This window comes from Ammospiza caudacuta, chromosome 2, assembly GCF_027887145.1.
Source record: "Ammospiza caudacuta isolate bAmmCau1 chromosome 2, bAmmCau1.pri, whole genome shotgun sequence".
Taxonomy (NCBI): Eukaryota; Metazoa; Chordata; class Aves; order Passeriformes; family Passerellidae; genus Ammospiza; species Ammospiza caudacuta.
The window spans coordinates 97,281,414-97,306,926 of NC_080594.1; the positions used below are offsets into that span (position 1 = coordinate 97,281,414).

The 25,513-nt window shown below is 35.7% G+C and overlaps 1 protein-coding gene across 1 annotated transcript in view; it reads right to left on the reverse strand.

Annotated features, from left to right (window-relative positions):
- Positions 1-25,513, reverse strand: part of MYO16 (myosin XVI) — a 277,468-nt gene that overhangs the window by 169,146 nt on the left and 82,809 nt on the right. Inside the window, exons 6-9 of the mRNA XM_058825534.1 lie at positions 24,810-24,934; positions 20,909-21,034; positions 7,652-7,727; positions 6,173-6,326 (exon numbers count right to left, since the gene is read on the reverse strand). Of these exons, the coding sequence (XP_058681517.1) occupies positions 6,173-6,326; positions 7,652-7,727; positions 20,909-21,034; positions 24,810-24,934 (481 nt within the window). The remainder of the gene's footprint in view (positions 1-6,172; positions 6,327-7,651; positions 7,728-20,908; positions 21,035-24,809; positions 24,935-25,513) is intronic.

Here is a 25,513-nt window from a genome sequence, read left to right on the forward strand (position 1 = left end):
TGGACTTGTTTTCCCTACTGGCAGTTCAGACAATATGACACTTCTGAAAACAAAACAATGCCAAAATCTTGGATAATTTTTCTAAGTTGTACATCCAAGGAATTAGCAAGGAATCAGCTGCATGAGCTGAGAATACAAATATCTTAAAAAATATTAGTCTGGATTCTGACAGTGCAAATGAGACAATCTCATGCAGTGTACATCAGCTCCTTGCCAAAATGTGTACATAATCTCTTTGAAAGCAAATGTGGACTTAATATGGGAATGTGAGAATAAAGCCCAAACTTAGTTAAAATAAATCTTATATTTACTCTAAGTAACTTGAGTTTAATCACTGATTATTAAAAAAAACATGATTACACAGTTAACTCAAATGAATAATCATAGCTAACATTGATAGCAACTCAGGATAAGAGTTGCTCTTGGAAACAGAACTGAAATACACCCATCATTTTAGAAATAAAGTTTACAACATCTTCTAGACAGAATTAATTGAAAAACAAGACAAAGTCATTTCCCACAGAATAAAAGATGGACAAACAAAGCCTTTCATGAAACTGTAAGTCTGCAAATATTGAAAGAATTAGTTTAAACATCATATAGTGAAATATAAATTATTTTTGCCTCAAGATGTTTTGCTTCAGACATGTAAATGTAAAATATTTAGAGGAACATAGGTAAAAATAAAAATTTCTATTTGCTGCTTAGATTTACCATAGATAATTGTGTGACAAATTTACCAAATATCACATGGACAAAAGATATACCCTCTTTTTATTCAGTTTGAACTGCAGAGCAGAACTTGGCAATTAGAATAAGATATATTAGTGATTAGACTGTAGAAGAAATTAAACACCTGTGACACAAACATGAATGACAAATATTAATTCACATTTTACCCAGATTCAGAATTGAGCAAAACACAATTAAATATGAAGTCTTCTTTCTGAGTAGCCCTATGCTACTGTCCAAAACTGCTCAAATTTCTTTAATTACATACAAAGGAAAGATTTTAAGAAAAGTGTAAGCAAAATTCAAGTATCAAAAACCAAAGCACTGCCACTTATATCTTTCTTAATATTAATTTGACATTTCTTTTAAATTGTGACGATCCAGGATTTTTTTGCTGTGAAGTTGAACCTTACCCATTCAGTCTTGCCCTTTTGTGGTAACTACACAACACACATTAGAAAATTCAGCTTCTTAAATCTTAAAAATCAGCTATAAACTCCTCACAACAAAATTAACCTTTCAGGTGTCTCAGAAGCAGGTTGTAAATCAAAGAAAACTGTGGGGGTAAAGGAGTGTCTACTGTTTTGACAGATGCATTTTGAACTTAAGAGGACAAAAATAACCTCATTTCTCAGGCACTTTTCATGTAATGATGTACACAAGAATAGCCTTTGTATTATGTACATTTATGAGATATTAATAGGACTTCATGTGATGGAAAGGATGACATACAATTCATATTAAAACAAAAAAGTGAATGATTCTGTGAAAGAAAAAAAACATATTAAAATTACTCTAACAGTTCATTATAACTCAGGTTCAAGAAGACAGTATGAAAAATAAAACAAAATGTTTCCAGAAAACACTGGCTTTTTAGAAAAGTATTTCTACTAGTTAAAAGGTTAAGTCAAGCAATGCCTCTGAAAGCTCAACTATAGAACAGAGCAAGGAAAGATTGTATGTTAATATAGGCAAGTAGATTAGCATGAACTGTCTTCTTTTATGAAAATTAATGGATAATTAATAAATAATTAACCACAAAGGAAGACTTATGCCAAAATAATGTTGCACAGTAGATAAGAAGTGTCATCTAGGATAATATTATTTGAACATGGTAGGACTTTCTACCTGCCTAACTGACTGGAAAAAAATATTCAATGTTGTATGGAGGAACAGTGATTTTAATTTTTATGCCAAGAAGACTTCATGTATGGAATTAATTTGAAATATAGTGTATTTTTTATTGGACATTTTTTAAGATAAAGTGAGATGTTTTTCTATAAGTTGCCATCCTCTACCATGTCATTTAAAAAGAAAAAAAGAAAGAAATAACATGAAACATAAGAGCTGACAATCAAAAAATTGGAAGTTTTGTCATCAATATTGGAAGCACTTGGACAACTTCTAATTTGATAAAAGAATTATATCAAGGAAGAATCTGCAGTAATATTGTCATAGGCCCTTTGAGCTTATAGCTTTTGTTGGAGAAAATTTCTGTAATCTTCCACAGGCAATTCTGAGATACTTCAAACAATTTCTAGGCCAGCTGACACCTGTAAAGTGCATAATCGCTGAAATTTCAGTCTAAAAACTTCTTAAAGTTGCATAAAAGAACCTTCAGAAGAGATTAAACATTAGACGGGTGTTTGAAAACACTAGAATAATTGAAAGGCGAGTGCTAAATAAATGGTTACATAGAAAAAAATAACTGAAATGTAAAAACAATTGAATCTCTTTTCTGTTCTACTGTCTTGAAAACATCTATTTCAATTTTATTTCACATTCTTGTGCTGATTTTGAAACACATCATTACTAAAATTAATATTTACTTAAACATGCATTGGAAAATATACAATGTGATTAAGTTAGCATTACTTTGTGACTAAGTTCTTAATTTTTTGGTAATTATCACTACCAAGATGAGTGCACTATCTGTGCTCTACAGGCAGATGTACTGGAGTAGAAGTACAGCAAACATTGTGACCATAGCATGAGCGTAAAGTCTCATTTAAACAGATATGGCCAATTTAATGTTCTGAACTGTAAGCTATGTCAACTAATGTATTCTGTGCTGGTATTTTTGCCAGTGGAGTAACAAATTTTCTTTTGAATGTACCATTAGAATTAAGACTGGCTAAACTTTCCAGCATAGACCTTAGGTTTGCTGCAATGGTCAACCTTCAAATAACTTCATGACATTACTAAAATTCTGTCCTTCAGCTAATTTACTTGGTCAATTATGACCAAAGAACTATGCTGAAGCAGGTAGGGCCTCAAAGGTGTTGCAGCTTTTGGAGGGCCTGTGCAAAGCACAAGAAAAGAGCAAGACAAGAGGAGTGAAAAAGAGAAATAACTGCAACCCTGCCCCGTGCCACCCACACCTCACTGATGAGATTGAGTGCAATGCAGAAAGCCAGGTTTGCTTGGTAACAGCATACTTCAAATATACTGACTACTAAATTTTGTTTCCTCTCCTAACTTCAATTCACCTCTTTACAATGTTATCCCAGAAATCAATGCTGTAATTTAAATTTCAACCAGCAAAACTAGATTTGCTGACAGAACACATGCTATTTATAATTGTTTGTTCATCATTTTTGAGTCTGCTTTTGAATACTGTTTTCTTCTGAGACATGGCCATAAAGCAATATGGCCACAGTATAGAATTACTAGGAACTACTGCAAAACTTTCCACCTCAGACTGCTTTTTTGCATCGAGAGAGTTGATGAAGAATGGATGCAATGTATACTAAAGCAAAGGTATATGTGGATTATTATTGTGCACTCCTCTTCACCACTAAAAAATTGGTTTGGTACACAAGAAGAGCACAGATATTTATCTTCAAACTAGCACAGTACACATTTTTCTAAAGACTGTTAACAGAGCATGAAGGATGAAACTCTGTTTTCAACATTAGCCATTAAAAAAAAAAAAAAAAATTGAAACCAGGCATCTAGGCTGCCTCTCCAAAATGCAGCATGGTGTCACTCTGGAGGATAATTCACTATATCTTAAGAATATGTGTACTATCATTTGGAATAATACCTCTCTGCAAAGGTTTTAGGCTTCACAATTATAAGCATGATACTGTAGAGCTTACTATGAGATGACACCTGATTTTCAGCCACTATAAATTAAGGTTAGAGGATTTATAAGTAACATGCAAGTCTGTGGGGTATGGTTCACCAAAAATTTTACATATTCAGTGGTGATAGCTGAGACATGCATGAGAAAAATACATAAATAATTTTGCCTTCCGAGAATGCTCCAATGTCAGAAGGGCCAGCTGATACATCACTGCACTGACAGCAGAACTGATAGATGGATACTGCAAAGCTCTGGCTGAGGAAGTCTAAACCTAAGACTGCTAAAAGTCTCAAGAACGTGCCAAAGTGTCATTACTTCAAGCTTGCTGTATCCTAATAATGGCCCCCTATGGGTATGTGCAAAGGATCACTGCCAGAGTCAGTGCACAGAGCTGAGCAGGGCTTTGGCTTCACCTGGTGCTGCATTCTCATGCAAGCACCACAGACTACATGCAGTCCCACACTGGGATACATTGGCAATAGAAGCTAAACTCATCCAATCCCACACATACATTGATTTTCTATGATTTTCTCTTCAGTGGGCTTTGCTTTCTCAAAACTTCCAGTGAAGGTTTTTACACATCAGGTCGCATTACTGTCATATAAAGAGTCACTATATGGAAAACTGTCAAAAATCAGCTATCTTAATCTATGCATTACAGGAAGGAAAGAGTAGAGAAAAAAATATTTTCACACCACTTAAAATATGTGTAGATCATGTCTTCCAGAGGTTAATGGGTGTTAGCACTGAAACCAGTTTTCAGTACAATATGTGCACTGCAGTACAAACTTCTAGAATATAAAACACATGGAAATGCATCACCTAGATCACTTAGTCATCACAAGAATGATGACTGTTCTCAAAGTCTCTAAAACCTCTATGAATAACTTTTGCTAGGCATCATTACATAGGTACAAGAGTGACCTACCCTCTACTTCTAGTATTAAAACATATCAATAATTAAAAATAAATTTTTTAGTTACATTTCAGAATCTAAAGGCCTCAAGTGATGCCTCAAGATTAATTTTTTTTCATTTAAAAGACAGTTGAAGGCCACATAAATTGGAGGAGTATGATTTATGCTATTGAAACGGTGGGTCAGACTAGAGGACTGATTATTTTGTAAGGAATTATCAAGCAGGAAAAATTTTTAATTTCATAAACAGTAGTATCATATATTCAGCATGTATTAATGACTACAAATGACGAAGCAACACACTGTGTTTACCATCCATTAAATATTAAATCTTTACTAAATATCAATGTATCCCACAGAGTTCTGAGTTTAACAGATTGATCATTTCATGACAGTTGCTCACCTCTTCCAAATTTTATGAAATGGAAGCATATATGCTTTATCTGTCTCTCTATGGGAGGTTATTGTCTTCTCCACACACTATTCAGTGATTACTACAGAAAAATTATTGTCAATGTTTTGCAAGATTATGCAACTAACAAATATATACTTTCAACATATGGCAACTGCACACTGTATAAATGCATTACTTGTAACTTTTAAAATTCCCTGGATCACAGTATCTGGAAAGAAGAATTTGAAATATCAGTATGTCTTTTACTACCATAACACAGCCATTTATGCTTCATACCTATTGTACATCTCTTTTTACATACCCATGGCAATCTTTTTTTAAGGTTGACAAAAAAATACAAAAGTACCAACATTTCAATTTAAGACAAAAAATTGACTCTTCAATATTGAGTTTTAAGTCCTCACTGCTAAATGCTACTTGATTCCACTTGAATTTTAAGCAGTACAAATCTAAATATAAACTTGTAAATATAATTTTGACCAGTATAAATTCATCTGCAATCATGTATCTGATTTTTCTCTTTTCAGGATTTTTCCTTGCTTCTCTCATAGGCAATGATAGTTTTACTCACACTATACCCATCTACCTTAAGAAAAGGGTGTTCAAGTCTACAGTATTAACCTCTAATAATTCTGCTAAGGCAACTCCAGGTAATTTCTGCTGGCAATTATAATATTTTATTATTCATAATCTATAACTATAAAACAAAGGCTGACAAAAAGATATGAGAGATACAAATGCAAAAGATTATTCAGGAGATTTCAAAAAGGAAAGTTACTTGATCCATCAAATCACACAGAATCACAGAATGGCTGGGGGTGGAAAGGACTTCCTAGAGCGCACCTGGTCCATTCATCCTGCTCAGGCAGGGACATGCAAAGACAGCTGCCCAGGACCATGTCCAGCTGGGATTTAAACATCTCCAAGCACATTCAGCTAGGATTCACAGATTGACAGATATGGTTCAAAGGATAATATGACTGCAGGGAATTGCTCTATAACACCACCAGCACTTACTTACAGTTTATTGGAAATTGTGGGCAAATCATGGACGATCTCTTCATATGGCTCTTCTTGAGATAAAGAAGAAGCAGCTAAAGGGTCTTTCATTTTTTCCTCCCAAACGATTTCAGCCTTCAGAAGCATTTCCTCAATAAAATCAGAAGCTGCAACATCTAAGACATTGGAACAACAGCATTTCAGACAAGAAAATGGTGCAGAAAAGCTCCTTTGAATTAAAATCTCTACATTAGATTAAGACTAAACATGAGGCTAGACAACCCAAAAGGAATTGCTCAGATATCAACCATAAAATAATACTTGAAATTACTGGGAAAACAAAGGCAAAGTAAATTCAGTACAGACTTAAGTTGTCATATGCAAAACCTCAAAACTATTCTTGCTGTGTAGCAAACCAAAGTATTCAATAATTTACAGGACTTCAGGAAAAACAATACAACTCTTTTCAACTTTATTCCTGTGAAAACATGCACTTAAATCCTTTTAAAATGTTTTACATTTCTACAAGCTAGATTTATATGCTTTATACATACAGAAGTGCTGAAAACAGTTCTGCTTGCAGACCAGGAAGACAGTTAACTCAACTGTATTAAATACCTACTGAATATGGTTAGCTAACTGCATAACAAGGCAGTTGTTATTATAACTCAGATTATCTGAGTTTAGTTCACAGCCTTTTTTACAAATGAAATCTCTATCTAACCACAGACAACACTGCTAAGGTTAGTATCACGAAGTTCCCTGTGTTTGTAGGCAGTACAGCACTTGAAGCATAACATATTTTGCTTTATTATGCAAGGGAAGTTTCACCCATAACCTGACAGGAAGTTACTATTATCTACATTACTGAGTTGCATCTTCATCCTAGGCACAGAATGTAGAACAGCCATGTGTTTCTTCTTCTCCACACTGCTAACTAGCATTGCTGACATCAGCTCTGCTTTGATGTCTGTGCTAGACCAATTGATCTGAAGTCCCTTCCAACCTAACAGAGTCTACAATTCTATTACCTTTACAGCCAGCGCTTCAGCTCCCTGTTGCTCTGTGGTTTAAGAAGGTGTCATCTGCAGTAAGCAATGGCAGCTACACTTCAAAACAAGGTGTTGAATTTGTTTTCAGACAATAGCTATAGATATCCCAACTCAAGAGGCCATGTACTACAAGCAGTTGAGAAAGGATCTCAGTGGGAAGTCACCAAAATGTGTAAATGCAGCTACCACCAAGGCCCAGAAGAACTCTCAAGTAAGAAACATAGCTAAAGATAAACAGGGAATGAAACAAGTGGAAGGACATGCTGTCATTTGATATGATATCCTGTGTTACCATGACCAGCAGTTTTCAGCAATGTGTTTAAGAAGGTACACATGTGTATGTGTATATAACTCTACACACTAAATAAACAATAGCTAAGAAAACACGAAGGAAAGAAAATGTGTCACAATAGCTAATACATACACCATGTACATGGATTTTCACTTACCTGAAGGCTTTTCATTATTGCAGTTAAGAAGATTGGGATTTGCCTGGTGCATCAAAAGCAGCTTCACAAGATTGGTCTAAAATGGGCAAAACCAGAGGTGTTTGAAATGAGAGAAGCAGGACAGGTGCCTGTCACTCAGTTTATTCCTTCCTTCCTGCACTATCTGAAATCATATGATAAACCACACCCACCCCCACCCACCTTCTCAAGCCCACTTTCTTCAGCTACTAAAAACATTTCTGTAAATGTGGCAGAGTAAAATTCAATTCTTCTACAATTTCTGAATATCCTTGGCAAAACTCCACCCCCAAATCACCTTTTACACATGTGCAAACAAATTCACAAAGGAAAAAACCTACCACCTATTACCACCTGTTAAGACTTAGATCACAAAAATTTCTTTGTATCTAACTAATTCAACAATGGTGTGCCAGCACTGTCAAAGGGCTCTGACTCACAGCCACCATCACAGAAGTAAATCTGTTCTCAGTCAGTTGTCGAAATTGGCACATTTATCTTATGTTTACCAAAATCATCTAATCTATTAGTAAAGGTAAAAATTATAGCACAGTAGGGGAGGGTAAAGTAACATATAATGAAAAAGCCTAAAACATATTTTTCAATTCCTACAAGGAACTGGTTTTAGTGAGTTCTTCTATGGCTGCACCTAAGTCTCTAGAGATGCTTTCCCATCAAAGGCTGTAGCAATGTCTATCCTGACAAACTGGTCAGAAATAAGTGAAAGGCTGCAGAAGGAACAAAAAATACTTTTAGAATATGAATTTACAGCCCAACTAAATGATAGAACTATATGTATTTTTGAATATATTTTAAAGAAAATAGAATGTATAATGCAAGTGCAACCGACAGGAGAGACGAGGATGAGCACAGGGGGAAAAATGCTGTGAAGGAAAGAAAAGATTCTTCAGAGAAGAACAACACATCTAGAGATAAATGAGACCTGACCTGGAAGTCAGCTAAACGAAAGCTGGCATAAACACAAGCAATAAATAAATAAATAGGAAAAAATTCATTGCAATAAAAAAATCAGTTTGGATTCAGTACACAGGAGGAAAATTACAGAAAACACCATGATAATGAGGAATCCATTAAATGCAAAGAAAACTCCAAGCTTCAAATCATAGAAAAGCAGAAAAATATTGTTGCAAATGTCTATAAAATAAAAAGATCTTGCTCTCTTCAGATTTCTAATGCTGGTTTTCTTTTCTTGCAGTAACAGCAGAAAATTCAGCAAATTCCAAGAAGTGGGGAAGCCATAACATGTTTATTTCCAAATCCAATTAGCCCTGCTTTCCACTGAGAAATCGCAAGTCATGTAAAAATATACACATGTATATGTCTTTCTTTATTAGGAAAAAAAGGAACATGCTTAGTTATGGAGCCATTGAATAATCTCTGAAAAGTGATAGTAGCTGTATTAGAGGAAGGAGGCTTTGAATGCATTTTCAGTATAATAACAATACACAGCTTTTAGGATTACCAAAGGTTTGGATTTATTTCACAAGAAATACCATGCTCCAATATCAGTGCTTCCTGCTGCCAATGAAATATTTCCAGCTGGGATTCCTTGATGCATGTCACCAAGACTAAGGTATTTGGGTCACCAACAATTTCAATAACCTGCTTTTGGATACACAACTCTCCTGTGCTGGAATTTAACTCATTCACTAATGCTTTAGAAGGAGTATTTTAAAATACAATTTAGGTTGTAATGTAAAAATACATATCTTCAGAACTGTGTCTAACAGAAGAAATATTTGTAGAATAATTACAGGAAATTACCACTAAGCAGAAGTATTTCAAATGCAGAGTTACAAATAAAATATATATGAGTACGTCAAGAAATAACATAAATACCTAATGAATTATTGTAGAACCTATGAATAAAATTAGTGTGCAGTATATATATATGTATATTCCTTTTTTCCCAGTGTAGTATTTGCAAATTCATGTCAATTAAAAAAAAAAATAGACAGAGTCATGACTTACTATACATAAAATGCCACAATAATGGCAGTTATTTAAAATGTCTGCTTATAAAATAACATTTGTCTTGCTTCTCCTTTTTTACCCTTAACTATTTATTCAGTACCTTTAGAAAGAGCACCAGGAAACATCTCAGACTTTAATTTTCTCCTTCCAGATCTTATCTCTGAATATCCTCCTTCGCAAAATACAAAATTAGTTAATTTCTGTATTCATAAAGCATGACTGTCTTTCTTTTCCTGGTATTCTGCTCGAATTGAAACGAACCATCAGGTCATCTGTTCACTAGGACGGATCCTGACACCAGTACATGCCGAAGGCTACCCAACTGGAAAGGAGCTTTGCAGAAAAGCACTTGGGGGTTCTGGTAAATACCTTGCTGCACAAGAGTGAGCAATGTGCTTTGGCTAGGCAGAAAGCCAATGGCTCCCTGAACAGCATTAGGAAGAGTGTTGCCCATACCTGACCTATGGTGAGCTTTGCTCACTACTCAGTGCAGGTGAGGTTACACCTGCAGTGCTGTGCCCATTTCTGAACTTCTCAATACAAAAGAGACATAGAAGAGTCTAGAAAAAGGGCACTACACTAATTAAGAGACTGGAGAACCTCACATATGAGGAAAAAACAGGAGAGCTGGAATTATCCAACCTGGAGAAACAAAGGTTAAGGGGAATGTCATCCATGTGGGTAAATACCAGAAGGGAGGGTATAAATATGACAGAGACAAGCTTTTTTCTTAGTGTTGCTTAGTGACAGGTAAGTAGGGTACTGAGGTATCTCCCTTGCACAGATGGATTGAGGGAGTTGGGCCTGTTCAGTCTGAAGATGGGATGACTGGGAGGGGACCACATCATTCTCTGTCAGCATCTGAAGGCAAGGCATCAAGAGGATAGAGCCAGGCTCCATGGTTCTGAGCAACAGGACAAGAGATAATGGGCAGAAAATTATTCACAAGAAGTTTCACCTGAACACGAGCAATAACTTCTTTATATGCAGGTGACCATGAAGCAATCACCCACAGAGGTTGTGGAGTCTCCCTCACTGGAAATACTCAGTGTGTCTGGACATAATCCTGTGCCCTGGGATGATCCTGCTTGAGCAGCAGGTTTAGACCATGTGGCCCACTGTGGTCCCTTCCAGTCTTATCCCTTCTGTGGTTCTGTGACATAAGGCAGCATAAATAAATTTACTGCAATACACATTATAAAGCCTCCAAATACAATTGCCCTGTACTGAAAAAGAGGCTAAGTTTTACCACACATTAAATGCCAGTGAAAAAAAACAACAAAACAATTCTGAGTTTCATTTAAAAAAGGCTCAGGAGCACCATTGTTGGCAAGACTGCAAGGCTTCTTGCCACAGATAAGTAACTGCAGTGACAGAGTAGGAAATATGGGGCATGAAGGAGTAACAGAGATTTTTCAAGAATCTCCCCATGCACTTGAGGCTGCCAAGGCATCTCCAAACTGCTCTCAAACCATGCTATTTTTTACTGGTAATTAATTAACTGTAGAGCAGAACCAGTATTCCTGAAAAGTGTCTTCCTTTGTTCCTTGTCTGGTCAGATACTTTTCCTCTGAAGCCGTGTACAGGACATTAGATGTGTATGAGCACCTGCAAAGGATAAACTGCTGGCCCTGCCTGAGCTTTTTTAGCTCTTATTATCCAAGTCCCAGTGCCACTAACTCAGATCATTTATTCTCTTTTCTTTATCATCAGAGGGATACCTGCTTAAATCCTAAATTCAAAAAGCTGGAGGTTTTATGCAAATGTCCTCATGTGCTGTTTTGCACAGCAATGAATATGCATTACCCAATTTGCATGAACCCCCAACAGTAAATTCCTTCAGTCTTTCATTTTCTTCCCTATCATCACCAAAATTTCTCTCCACTTCTCCACTCCTCTCTGTTTCAACATTGGAAATATTCTGTAATCTCTAAGGGACCTGGTTCACCACCAACCTTTTGGTTCCTAACCTCCTTCTCCATTTTTTGTTCTCCATGCACTTCTTCATATCCACTCCTCTGTTCTCTCAGGCTAAGGCCTCACCACCTTCTTTTGGCAATTTTGTTCTACTTCTTGACCCTTCTCAGTTTATCACTGGATGTGGTCCCCACCATGTGCTCATCCACAGTGAGGCAAAGACATACGATAAGAAATTAGTGGAACAATCTTAAATCAAAATCAGTATTTTTTTTGGCCATCAATCTCATACTACTGTGTAAAATACAGTAAAATCTCCAAACATATCTAAGGTGTATGTTCATGAAACACAGCAAAACCTCTAGACAGAACACAAGAAATATCACTGGTTACACTATTATACTCTGCAGTCTTCACCACTGAGCAAGATGATCTCTGTACTCCTAAGGTACAGTTTTCTATTGCTCATATGAGTAAAATTTAACTTGCTAGGTTGAAAAGTGCATGTTTAGCTGTGTAATTTTTTGTTAGGAAGTTGCTAGGACTGCTGCCTGTGAATGCTTATGATTTTTCAGGTTTTTTTGTTTTGTGTTTTTTTTTTTGTTTGTTTTGTTTGCTTGTTTGTTTTTTGTTTTCTTTGGGTTTTTTGTGTTTTTTTTTTTTTTTAATTAGACAGGAAAAGTAACTAAAAATTAAGCCCTTCTGATGGCCTGGTGTGGAAAAATATTTTACTTATCCTTGTGAGCTCCTGTGTTTGTATGATTTGAAGACTTTTCTTAGGTAGAAAATGAATTCCATAGGCTGAGAATATTTTGTTGTTGTTGTTGCCTGCTTGGAAAATCATCAAAACTTAGCCAGGTTTCAAAACTTTAAAAAAATCAGCTACCCAATGTTTTTTTTTTTTTTAAGACAGTTTTTTAATTATAATGGATAAATCAGGGAGCCCCCTTTTTCTAGTACAGTCCACTAAAGGCCTACATGTTAACAGAACCAGTAACAGCTGCTCTATTTAAATATACAGTTGGATGTTCAAAATATTTGCAATAAAAAGAATAAAAAATCAGGAAAGTAGTTGCTATTTTTATTACTTCTGTTATTATTGTAATTACTAAGCTTCTGTGACAGAAGTGCTGTAGTTTAATGCTAACCATATATTCCATAGACTGAATAAATAAGATCAGATAAGTCATGGAGCAATATAACTCCTTAGAATAATACTGGGGACTATTCAACTAATTAATGGGGTGATAACAGGCCCTTTACCAAGCATCAAGGACATAAAAAAGAAAAAATGTAGGTTAGGAACCTTACTCCTGGGGAGTGAAACAAATTCCAAGACAGAGACTCCCAACATTAGAGAGTTAAGATAGCTATTAAGCCACTGGAGTTCCTGTGAACTGAGCTTCTAAGATCACGTATTTGTTCTCTATTACATAATAGCATGCCTTAGATAACTGTGACTGTTACAGACAAAATTTCATAGGTAAAGCCCTAAAAAAGAGCAATCGTGTTCAGAGGCTAAATAGAATTTCCTCTGCAATTGGAAGTCTGATCCACAATACTGTTCTAAACACAGGAAATTAAGTCTGCAACTCATTACAGATCTCTATTCTTAACAGAATATAGATTAGGAAGATTTTTTTGTTTTCTATTTGAGTGCAGAGAAAAGGGGACCATAACTAACCGTGGTCAGCAAAGAGGAACAGATCAGGAAAAGTAGGTTGTGGGAATAAGACTAGCAGCAGGGTAGAAAGCATTGAGGGGGAGCGTGTGGAATGGAAGAAGGCATAGATAAAAAGCTGGAATCTGGAACTAACAGCGTGAAATAAATGAAGTGAAAGGGAAGAAGAGAAATGTGGCAAGGAGCCAGGAGGTAGGTAGAGACAGACTAATCAGAAAAATGAAAGAAGAAAGTGACATGCGAGGAAAAAAACACTGAGATTGAACAAGGGAGATTAGGACTGTAAGCAAGTGGGACAGAAGGGCAGGAAGGTTGGCATGAAGTCAAAGTAGAAAAAAAAATGAAAGCTTGGATGAGAACCAGGGAATGGAGGAGGGGCAGAAGCTGACTGTGCAAGGAATCAGGATTCAGACAAAACTTGTAAGGAAAGGACACGAAGCCAGGCAAATGAATCAGACAATAAGGCAATAGAATAAGGACAAGAATGGAACAGACTGGAGGCAATGTCAGGGAGGAATGAACCGTAAACACTGCGGCTGTTCAGGCACAGAGCCTGGAAGGGAACCCAGGCTCCCCAAGTGCCACCACCACCACCTTTCTGCAGTCAGCAAGTTTAACCTATATGCTTTAAGAAGATGCCTCCTGAACCTCTGGAACAGTTCCAGCAAAAAAAAAGGAAGCCTAATGCTGTTTTCAGCCGTTAAAGCAAGTGACAAAGGTCATATAAATGGTTTTCTACAGCTGATGTAAAAACTGCATCAGTCTTTACTTGAAGACTGATAACCTACATTTCTATTTTTCAATACACCAGGAATTTAGACAGAGAAAAATAAAATAAATCAGGGAAAATATTATGTGATCTTGTGATTAACGATGCTTGTAAGTTATGGTCCTACAAGTTATATATTTATATTACAGAGATCAGAAATCCACTTCCCAAAGTTTGTGCCTGAAAAGCCTTGTAAGACCTCTTTTTTCATACTTGCCTCTCATATATGAAGGTCACTATAAATGGTATTTTAAGGAAAATGAAATTTATATTGATCAGAGAGATCCTGCAATAACCAAGTATATTGTGCAGACTATGCACACCTCAGCTTTAAAAGCACACATGTAAACACTGAGAATTTTGTAGTAATTTTGTAAATTGAGATTTTTCCTAGTCTGTAAATGAAATTCAAACTCTTTTCTTATCATTTGGTATTGTGTGAATCTAGGATTCCTTATATTCTCTGCCCACAATTAGCATTTGAATCATCTATAGAAATCTTGTGAATATATTGAGAGTGAAAGAAAGATATCACAAGCAGAAATCCCAAAGTGAGCTCTGTTTGAGGAAACTGAGTGTAATTTGATCTGAAGGGAAATAAAGCTTTTCTACCTGAGTACAATCAGATATGCCAAATATGAAGAAAAATACTAAAGAAAAGAGAGTGAGACATGTCTGGATAAAACATGCTCTAGAGGATTTTCTGACCATAAATTAAAGACTCCAACTACTTGGCAGGGAAAATATTTATTCCCTGTGTGACAAAAATTATAATCTATTCTTTTTGAAACAAGCACCTAAATAAGCACCTCCTTCTTTAGGCTCTTCTCACTGAAAGCATTTGTGGTTGCAGAAGCTCAGATACTCCATTCAAGGGAACTCCTGTAGCAATGGCCAAACTTCATGGGATTAAGTAACATTTCCCACAATGGGTTCACATATTCATCTATACCAAAGTAAATTCTAGCAACAGATGTGGATTTTTTTGTTGTTGTTGTTGCTTCAAGTGCAAGATGCACTTAAAGAAAAAAAAAAGAATCTACAGGTCATAGTTGAGTAAAATTACTAATTTTTTTTGGTAACGATGAGCAAATTAGTTCCCAATGTAAGAGAGTATATAATCTGAATTTAAGCAAGGAGCAGAGTCCTTTTATAATCTGAAACAAATGTTGTGTTTGGATGAACTAAGTAATCAGAGGGGTATGATTCAGGTCAATCAAATGTGTGTAAGGGAGAATATACTTACAGAATGACAATTTCACACATTTGAAAATGACACAGGATGTATATAATTTGTTAAGAAACATGAGGTAGGCCTGATGACATCTATAAGTTTGAGGTTTTTTATGTGAAATATTCCCAGTTTATATTGGAAGACATCCTTGCTAGTACAGGAGTTACTCTTGCAGAGATTCAGTCAGCAGTTGAACAAATATCTTATCAAGTTTTTTTTACATCATGAAACCCTTTAAACCTCAAAGCCAGAGGCTAAATCTGTTTTACTAAGCAGGAGAGTGCAATGGAGCAAGCTTAAGTATCCCTTATAATCCACACTGCTGAACTGTTAGCTCTCCCCCTGACTATCCTTTGGACCACTCCAACCAGCTCCCTACAAACATGACTAATCTCCTATAGAGGAAACTAGCTTTAAACAATATTAAACAATATGAATGTGGGCCAGGCTGTTGCCTGGCCTAATTCCTAGTCCTCTTTTATTTAGTGATTTAGACATAGGCATCATCCCCCAAGGATGAAATTTTGGGAGAGGTAGCGCTTCAGCTACTGCGGAGTCAGCTCTGACCTGCATGTCTCCGATAGCTGTTTGAAAGGTGACATTTCTGTGATAAACAGCAAAGAAACAGCTTGTGCCTGGGAATTGTGCCAAAGTACCCAAGGCAAATGTCAGAGCTGCAGCCTATTCCCACCATGGGGAGGGCGAGTGTGCGCTCTCCTGATCACAGCAGCTGGAAGATGTCCAGCAGGAACAGCACTACCAATGCCAGATTACTAGCTGTCCACAAAGTAAATTCAAATTAAGGGGCCGGCCTGAGAAACACAAGTCACCCTTCTGCAGCTGGCACCAGTGCCAGCAGGGGCAGGGGGGCACCCAAGGGACAAGGACGTGTGCCCTGCGCTGGTGTGCACAGACAGCAACCACAAACACACCAGCACTGCCCCTGCTGCCTGACAGGGACACAAAGGGCTCCAGCTGCCATCCAAAACAGGGTTAAACTCGTCTGTGTCCAAAAGGCCCTGGTAAATTTACATAGGCAATTCTGAGATATTCTAATCTCTTGAGGCTAGCTTTGTTGCCTTAATAATCTTATTTTGAAGAGGTTTTTGTGTGTCGCAGGCGCAAATTTGGATGTGTATTGTAGAGGTTATTATTTTCCATCATTTTTTTTAGAGTAAAATGATTAAGGTAAGTAACTCTGATCTTAATACCTCATTAATATAAATTTTTTGTTATAATGTTAATATGCATTAAAAACACAAATTGCCTTTACCCTTAATGCTTATATGGGAGGGAGGGAGAAAATTAAAGCAGGAACTGTCATTTCTAGGAACTAGAAATGGACATTAATGCATTAAAAATACAAAATTGCCTTTACCCTTAATGATTATATGGGGGGAGGAAATGACAGCAGGAACTGTCATTCCTAGGAACTCAGAATAACATTGTTTAAAAATAGGTCTATTTTTTAATGCTTGCAGACTAGTAGTGTTTCAATTAATAGTCTATTACACTCATTAATAACCTAATCTGTTTCTGTAAAGCAGATTCTTGTCTTACAGAGACTGACCTTCAGGCAGTGGCTTCAGCTGCCCTATTCTGTACTCAGTAGCCATATCCTGTACACAACTCTCAAACTCACCAGCTATATCCTGTACTCCTATGCAAGAAAAATATTCTACTCTGGATCTACACTTTCTGTCACTTACAGGACAATTCATTTATCCTTCACCCATGCTCTGTTTTAATAGTCATAATGGTAAATTTATCCATTAAACTGGTTTTCTTTACAAATATTTGTAAAGATAAACATAGATAATATTTTTTTAACATCAGATAATATGTACTGACACTTAAAACTCTTAATTATTCTCTCTATGGAGACAATACAACAGGATTCTGCTATGTTTTGCTTGTGATCAGATTGGTTTTGTTTTAAATATCTAACTCTACTCCTCCTCCAGGGTTCCCTCTGTACAACCTTACGTTTTCTAAATAAAAGGCATCAACTCCATGCCCCCTTCATGGTAACTGAGGAGACCCAGAACATCAGTGGGCAGCTGCCCCATCCTTTAGCCTCACACTTTGATCTGGATCCCTCATGAAGGATTTAAAGACGTTCAGATTACACCTCTGACATATGCTAGCTGCCCATGACTTCTGTAACCAAGGAGGGTCAGACCTACAAGCAATGAATCATCATCCTTATTTTAAATGCATCCCCTAGAATTCTCTGAGTTGTCTTCTAAAGGTAATTCTTCCCATTAGATAAGAAAAAGCTTTGATTATGCCCTTAAGTTTAATTGGCTAAATTTAGTTGAGAGGAACCCCATCTGAAATAAAAATGGATTTGTCATTACCAAGGAATCTCTATGAGCCAGGTTTATTAAAAGGTGTGGATGCAATGTCTTTCACATGATTAGTTCACTCAGACTGATGTATCTTTCACCAGTAATTGTACATATAAATTACTGTGCAAGATGGAGCAGTAAGATTTTTATAATCCACTTCATTCACAACTTGAGATTTGTAAGAAGAAGCTTACAGTGCCTTTATTATTTATAAGTTTCCTCCTGTGCAGAAGCAAATTAAATTTTCTCACTATAAATTTAAAACTTACACGGTTCCTTGGGTGTTTTTTTTGGGGTTGTTTTTTCTTTTTTTTTTTCCTCTGAGTAATGTAAATTAGTACTATTTTCATTATTGCTATGCTCTTGCAAATAGCCAATGTGTGGGGTTTTTCCCATTTTGTGGATTTAAAAATACAGAACAGTATATGTAGAGAGCTGAAGTGCTTCAACTTAGTCTGGATGTTACTCTAAAATAGAGTAACAATTGCTTCATATCACAACTTCTTTTTGGTAAGATAATATGTAAAATATACATATGTAAGGAAGGTATGTACCATAAAATAGCTCAAAAACTAAATCTGTAATTTGTATAACTAATTTAATAGCATTTTATTAAGGTGAGAAGCTTCTCCACATGAAAAATACATCTGCAGCTATTTTATAAACAGGAAAAACTATCAGTCCTTAAGACTCCTGGAATATAACATTTTTCCAATATTGCATGGGGTTTGGTTGCAGGCAATGCAGAACCAGTGCTAGAAACCTATTCAATGACAATGATTTACAACAGGTTTTCTGAAATTTCTGTGACCACTCATTAAAGGATCATTGCTTAGTAGACAAGCCCTAAGACAAGTAAAGGTTATTTTGCTGTTTAAATACATTTCTGGAAGGACAAAAGTCCTCCCAAGAACTTAAAAGGACATCAAACTAAAGCAAAACAGACTTTATGACAGTCTTCCAGTACAAGATATTTATCACTGTAGCAAGTTTTTAAAGTGTGACTTTTAAAAAAAACATGCCACAAATATGTGTTAGAAGAGTGTGAAACTGTAAGGGATCAAGTCCAGAATTTATATTAATTGCTTTTTCAGGGAACATTAAAATTTTCAGCTAAAAAATAACTATTTCCTCATAAATATACTTTAATTTAAAAGAGACTATCCAATTCATGTCTTGTCTAAGGTTATTTCCTTTCTGCCAAACTACTTATACCAAAAATAGGAACAATGCTCATATTAGTCTATAATTAATTACTCAAAATGGAATTATAAATACGGTATGCATGTGAATTCATTCTAAGGCTAAAAGATATTTCAAAATTATCATAAGACAGAAAATTTTAAAAACACCCTGATAGTGTAGTTACCAGAAAGAAGTAGAAGATATGCAATAAATCCCTTTAATAAAAGAATTTACATTATTTACTTGTTTCTTACAAACAGAATCACACAAAAGCTGTATTTATCTGCTTAATAACATTGGCAAATTATATATAATGCTAATTGGATATTTCTAAACTTTATTATTTACTAACACTACAAAAGGAAAATATTTGGCCTGTATTTAGCTAATTTTAGTGAAGAAGAGCACAATGTCCTTTCATAGTCTTTGTCTGCGTGTGCCTATACTGCTGTATAGAGACTAGAGCAGCTGGTCCCTGACTCCTCACTGAAAACTCCTGAAATAGTAAGAATTAACACCATTGTCATCTGGGATATAAGGGAGATGCAGTCCAACAAAAGTGCCAACAAAAAGAATAATTTCAAAAATAGCAATCTGAGCTCTTAGAATTCTTCAAAAGGAAAGACATTTTTTTTCCATTAGCCACTTTCAACTACAAACTTTACACGTACAGGCCTGTTTCTAAAAGAAAAACACCTATCTTCACAAGAAAAAGACTATTTCAAGTCATCCAGAGTTAGTGGTGCAAACACATGCATGCTACACCTATATAAGGAAAGGTAAGTCCTTTCCCAGCCCTTTCAAGTCCTCTTCAATTAAACTCAGGTTTAGCTTTACAAGAGAAGAAATGCCCAGCTGTAGTAGAATCACATTGTTGCAGTACAAAGCCCTAACTCGTAAGCCATCCTAAAATGTGAGAATAAGAAGCTCAAGCTCAAGACTGCATCACTGCTATCCCTTATTTCTGAATAAGAGCTTTCCTGCCCTACTGAAGTCTGAACAGGCAGAGTGAGAGCAGAGGGATCAGTGAGAGCAGTAGAACTGAAGCAGAATTACAGAACAACACAGGGTAAGACAGGATGAGAAAATTAAATCTACAATAAATTCAAGAGATCCCTGATACCTCACTTGCTAACAAAATTTTGGTTCAGCATATCTCTGTGTGAAATTTTTCTCTGTAAATTTAAACTACCTGAAGTTATTGAGGATACACTTCAGGCCACATATATGTATTTTTAATATATATATATATATATATAAACCACTATCTTAATTTGTTATGAAAATATGCAGATCTTTGACATTCTATAAAAGAGCACGCACAGGGTATCTCAATAGGAGAAATCTATTACCCAGCAGAACTAATTTACCTAAATAAACATATCTACTTTTACTATTTTACTATAACTTTTGCTCCATTTTTACTTTTTTCTTGTTATAAAGTGGATTCTTTATTTTCTGAGATGTATCACAGAGGTTTTTATAAGACACCTATGGGTAAGTGGTGATTTGTGAGCCCTGAGGTGGATGGAGAGCTGTGAAGAATTCTCCTAAAATGGTCAAACTGTAAAAAGACTCACTGAACATGTCAGGGGAGACCTAGGATGAAGTAGAACTGAAAAGGTAATAAAACTGAAAACTGAAAAAGTATTAAGAGGGGCAAGTCATGTTTAGGCATGGCCCCTAAATCCCAAACCCAGGACACCCTCCCAGAACTCAGTGAATGGAAACTTTGAACACAGCTGCTAGATGAATCCTGGACATTTATTCACAGAAATACACACAGCAAAAATCTAAATAAGCTTTGATATTAGACTGTAAAAAATATCAGACAAAGTATTTATTTTGTCTTCCTTTCAAATGTCAGTGCAAACCTAGTTTTTGCTGCAGACAAACTGTTGCTGGTGTTAATAGCTGTTTTGGGTTAATAGCTTTACAAGCTTCATTCTCAAATGGTCTCTGTTATTTCAGATGCCAATCTGTACCACATGAATGCGGAAGTTTTTTGCATTAAAGTAAGAATAGTCTCCCAGACTTGAAAGCATTTGCTATTGCTACAGAAGACTACCACAAAGGCAAGAGAAGCAGGTGAAAAATCATGCTTTACCTGTCCATACTTTGCAGCCAAATGTAGGGGTGTCCAGTACTGATTATCCACTGCATTGAGATCAGCCCCATGATCCAGTATCAGAGATGCAACATTCTTGTATCCGTTAGCACAGGCCACATGCAGCTGCAAAATACAAGGTAAATTTTGCATATAGTAACAGTTCAAAGAACTCATCCATGGTGTACTACTTCATATCTTTTCTAAATCACAGTTACAGCAAACACAAAATGTGCATGTGATTACTACAGGTTAGAAAACATCAGCAGAATCTTTTTTAGCATTTATAAACAAGATGCACCTGAAAAAAATAATTCTAGCTTTTTGTGAGCTACTAACCAATCTAGTCTATCATTTTCATATAACTTCAAGCAAACATGCTTTCAAACACATTCAAAGACTTCACAAGCCAAGGTGGAATCACAGATTTCAACAGAGCTTGAGCTCTCTTCAAGCCTAGAACTTTGTTTTCTAGCAGTTCAAGTATCCCAGATTTTAGCTGACACTACTCCAGAATGAATTCATTAGCACATAATCAAACCAAGCACATTGACACTGCAGCACGAAATTAGACAAAAAATACTTTCTCAGGCTTAAACCACAAAGATTTTATTTTCTATACTTGCATTGCTTACCTAGATATTTATTTTTTTTTTGTAATTGTTTAAACAATTTTAGTTGATTTTCTGTATCTCTAAACTTCATTTAAGAGTCAAAATGAAACTGGAGGATGGTGCAAAATGCAGTAACAGAGTGACTAAAACTTAGGTCAGCAGGAACCTCAGGAGGTCAAGTAGAGCAACTTGCTGCTAAAACAGGGATAACTTCAAAGGTGGCTGTGTTTGATCAGGGCTTGTCACTCTGAGCAGCAAATAGTGTAAGAATGATAAAGTGTGAAAACTGTAACGGCAAGAAAAGGAAAAAAGAAATTTAAAAAATATCTTTGAGGAGATTTGAGGAGCTAGACATTATATTTTGCAATGTATTATTATTTAAGACTCTGTATGTGTTTGGCATTTATATCAGCAATCAGTTCCACCATATGCTATTTATAGATTTAGATTTTTTAATATAAAAAATGCCAACAGCCATGTGGGGTTTCATTTAAAACAAATAGGAAGTGTGCAAAATAAATATAAAAACAATATAATAGCAAACAGGTCTTGTGAACAGAGAAAAAGGGAAAGATATAATAGGGCAATAAAATTATTTTCTCTTATAATAATCAAGTAGAAGAAGAAAATACAATAAGGAATCCTATATCAGGGAAAACATGTAATTTGCAGGTTTTGGTGGAAATTGTTTTTTATATGTGGTGAATAACTGTTGAGGCATGTATTTCATATGATGAGATTGACCCAGGCTACAGTTCAGTTGTCTTTACTTTCTCACAGTCCTCTGTTGTAATTTCAAACATTCCCTTCAGTTCTAGGAATGCGGGGGACAAGGCCTGAATTTGGAATTCGGTAAAATAGCACTGATCATCCCCAGTCAGAAGAACTTAATACTCACACTGGTCAGTAAGAATAGGGCATAGGAATATGGCAGAAATTGAGAAGTCAGATTATAGTTGGTCCCTGTATCCCCAAACCCCACAGCCCCCTGCGTGACTTTTTCTCCTCAAAGCACTGTTAGCAGAAGATATTCTTTTTCTGGTGATTGAAATAGATCAATAATGGCAATAAAAAAGTTCTTGCAATAAACCTGTTACTACAACTGTGTATTCCAAAGTCACTGTAAGAATAGGAGAACCTAAAATGAGATTTCAGGATATAATTTCCCTTACCTGCTGTTTCTGGTTCAGCTGCAGACACAGAGCATACATAAAGTTTTCACTATGAACATGATTGATGCAGAGGGAAAAAATACAGTCATTCAAAATCTTCCCCTGGAAAGGGTGCAAAACTCCCCTGGGGACAGAACTTTGATTCTGCATGCTATGATTTCCAATGTACAAAACCCTCAAATCTTTCCTGTAATTTGACACAACTTCATGGTAGAGGGAGGACGTGTTTTAACAGAAGAAACTATAGTTTCTATCCAGACATCAACTTGACAAGTGCTATTTTCAAGCAATGTAAGAGCTCCTAGGAAATATTTTATGGCTGAAATCTTCAAAGAAAAACTATTAGAGGAGAATACAGCAGAAAAAAAATTCAGTGTCTGTTGGTACCGCATGTGCACAAATGTAGTTGTTATGAGCCAAGGAGAATGTGTCTATTTATATTTACATTTAAAACAACTTCTTGCTCAATTCATCTTAATTTACTCATGGATATATATATATATTCTGTCAAGAGAAATTTGAGATTTAAGAATTAAAAAATTGGATTTGAGACTTAAAACAAATGTATTTGTCTTTTTTGTAGAGATAGACGTAGAGGAACAAAACCTTATTTCCGGAACCCTCTGATATCCATACAACATTCACAGAGTGGGTGACTCAACACCCATGAATACAAAGATAATTGTTAAAGAAATTCTGGATGTTCCACCAATTTGTCAAACAATAGTTTCACATAATAGAAATCTCAAAGAAAAGTAAAGTTACCTACTTTGTGTCTATTTCCTGAAAAAATCAGATTTCAGCATAAAAACTTTTATGCAAAAAGTATCCCTTTTGTCAACATTCTACTAAGCAAACAGCAAAAATCCCAAAGTACCCACAATGTTATTCTCCTAGTATTTGCAATTCTTTTAAACATCTTTCAGAAATGTATTTCAACTATTCCAGCTAACTACAGGAAAGTGTTTATACAGTTGGATTTATTTAAGTTCATAACTCAGTTTAACTCAGACAATTCTGACTAAAATAGCAATAGAAGTTAAGTACAATAGCTATGTGATTTAGCAGCTTAGATAAAAATATCAGGAAACTGGAGGGTAAATTAATGCTTTTATGAAATAAACTAAAACTTGTGCTGTTTCTTCCCACCCTTCCCTGCTGTCCTGTTTATAAATTAACTGCCTTGGGGTTGTCACCCCAGAAGTCACAGTGTTCTGTTCCTAGAGAAAGCCTGTGGCTGGATTCAATCCAGGGATGAGGCTGATCACTTTTTCAGTTATAGCTTAAACACTCCACAGATATTAAAATATACAATGACTTAGTATATTAATTCAGTATCGGGCAATGTAATTCAATGCAAATGCAGAAATGATAGTAATAATTATTAGTGCTCTAATTATAGTTGTACACTATTTGCAAAAAACAAACCAAGGAACTCTTAAAAATGTTTTCAATATATTAATGCTGCTGATTTACCATTTATTGATTGATAATAGTGTTGAAGATTTCATATGCAAAGGGAACATTCCACATACATGCTATGGAACTACACATGAAATTAGAATTATTTGACAGCTGAAGAAATTTAAATACTGACAAAACAAATGGATAGAAGATCTATTTGAAGAAGAAAGTATAGTAAAATCCAGTGACCATAAATAACATGCAAATTTGTGAGTAGGAGTACTTTTCCATGTATATAGTGAATGCTTCAGTACACTGAATCAAGATTGGATTGCTACAGGAAACAGTGTTTTAGTAGGGCTCAGCCAGAAGATACAAGCCAAAACCAGGGATCACTGAGTGAAGTTTCAGCCCCTCTCTCACACAGAATGTCAGACACCACATCTATCTCCTGCAGCTTTAAACTAAGGTGCTAATAGTTTTGCTATTAAATTTAATGTTGCATATTTGTTGGCTGGGAGAAAAAAAGTTGTCATTGAGATGTTGCACTACCTTATTTTAAAATTCATATTATGCATGGAATTAACACATATCTATTTTCAAAACAACAGGTAGAACCAAAACCCTCTTAAGAGAATTGCCTTGCAAACATGCTGAACTTGTTGCAACACATGCATATTCCCAGGGTGATGATTCCATGCTGCCACTCACCAGGGTAACTCCTTCATCATTCTTCTGGTTCACACTCCCTCCACTCGAGATGAGCTGTCGAACGTCTGTAAGCATTGTCATAGCTCTCTGAATCTTCATTTGGCGTAAGGAATTCAGCTCTACACCTGGAAAAAGAAAAGGATAAAATTCTGCTGTTTTATTCATCAATAAAGAGCAGATATATGATTTTGTGGTCTGGGTTTTTAAAAGCTTAACCAACGTTTAAATAGACTTAAGTATGTAATTTTGAGTATTACTTATCTACCATTACCAGAAAGTCTACTCCTATATTTATCAGTCAATGCATGGATGATTTAAGTCAGTGAGCAATATCCAATAAACCACCCTGATCTCCTACTGACTGCAAGAGCAGTTGCAGGTAAAGGAGCTGCAATATCATGAAACCCACTGAGAATGTGAAATAGCTGTGATTGGGAAAAGAATTAAAAAAACTAAGGAAGACACTCAAGTATTTAGGACTTATTTAATTTTTTGTCGTTGTTGTTGCATTCTTTCAGGCCTGCAAATACATCATAGTATCCAGACCAGTCCCCCAAATTTGGTGGCTGAACTGCTTGAGAGGTTGTGAGTCAAGAAAATGACATTAAAACTCAACACTTTTTTATGTGCCTGGGTTATTTTTAACTGAGAGTAGCTCTCCAGTTGAGCCTAGACGATTTCAAGGCCCCATAAACCAAGAGGAA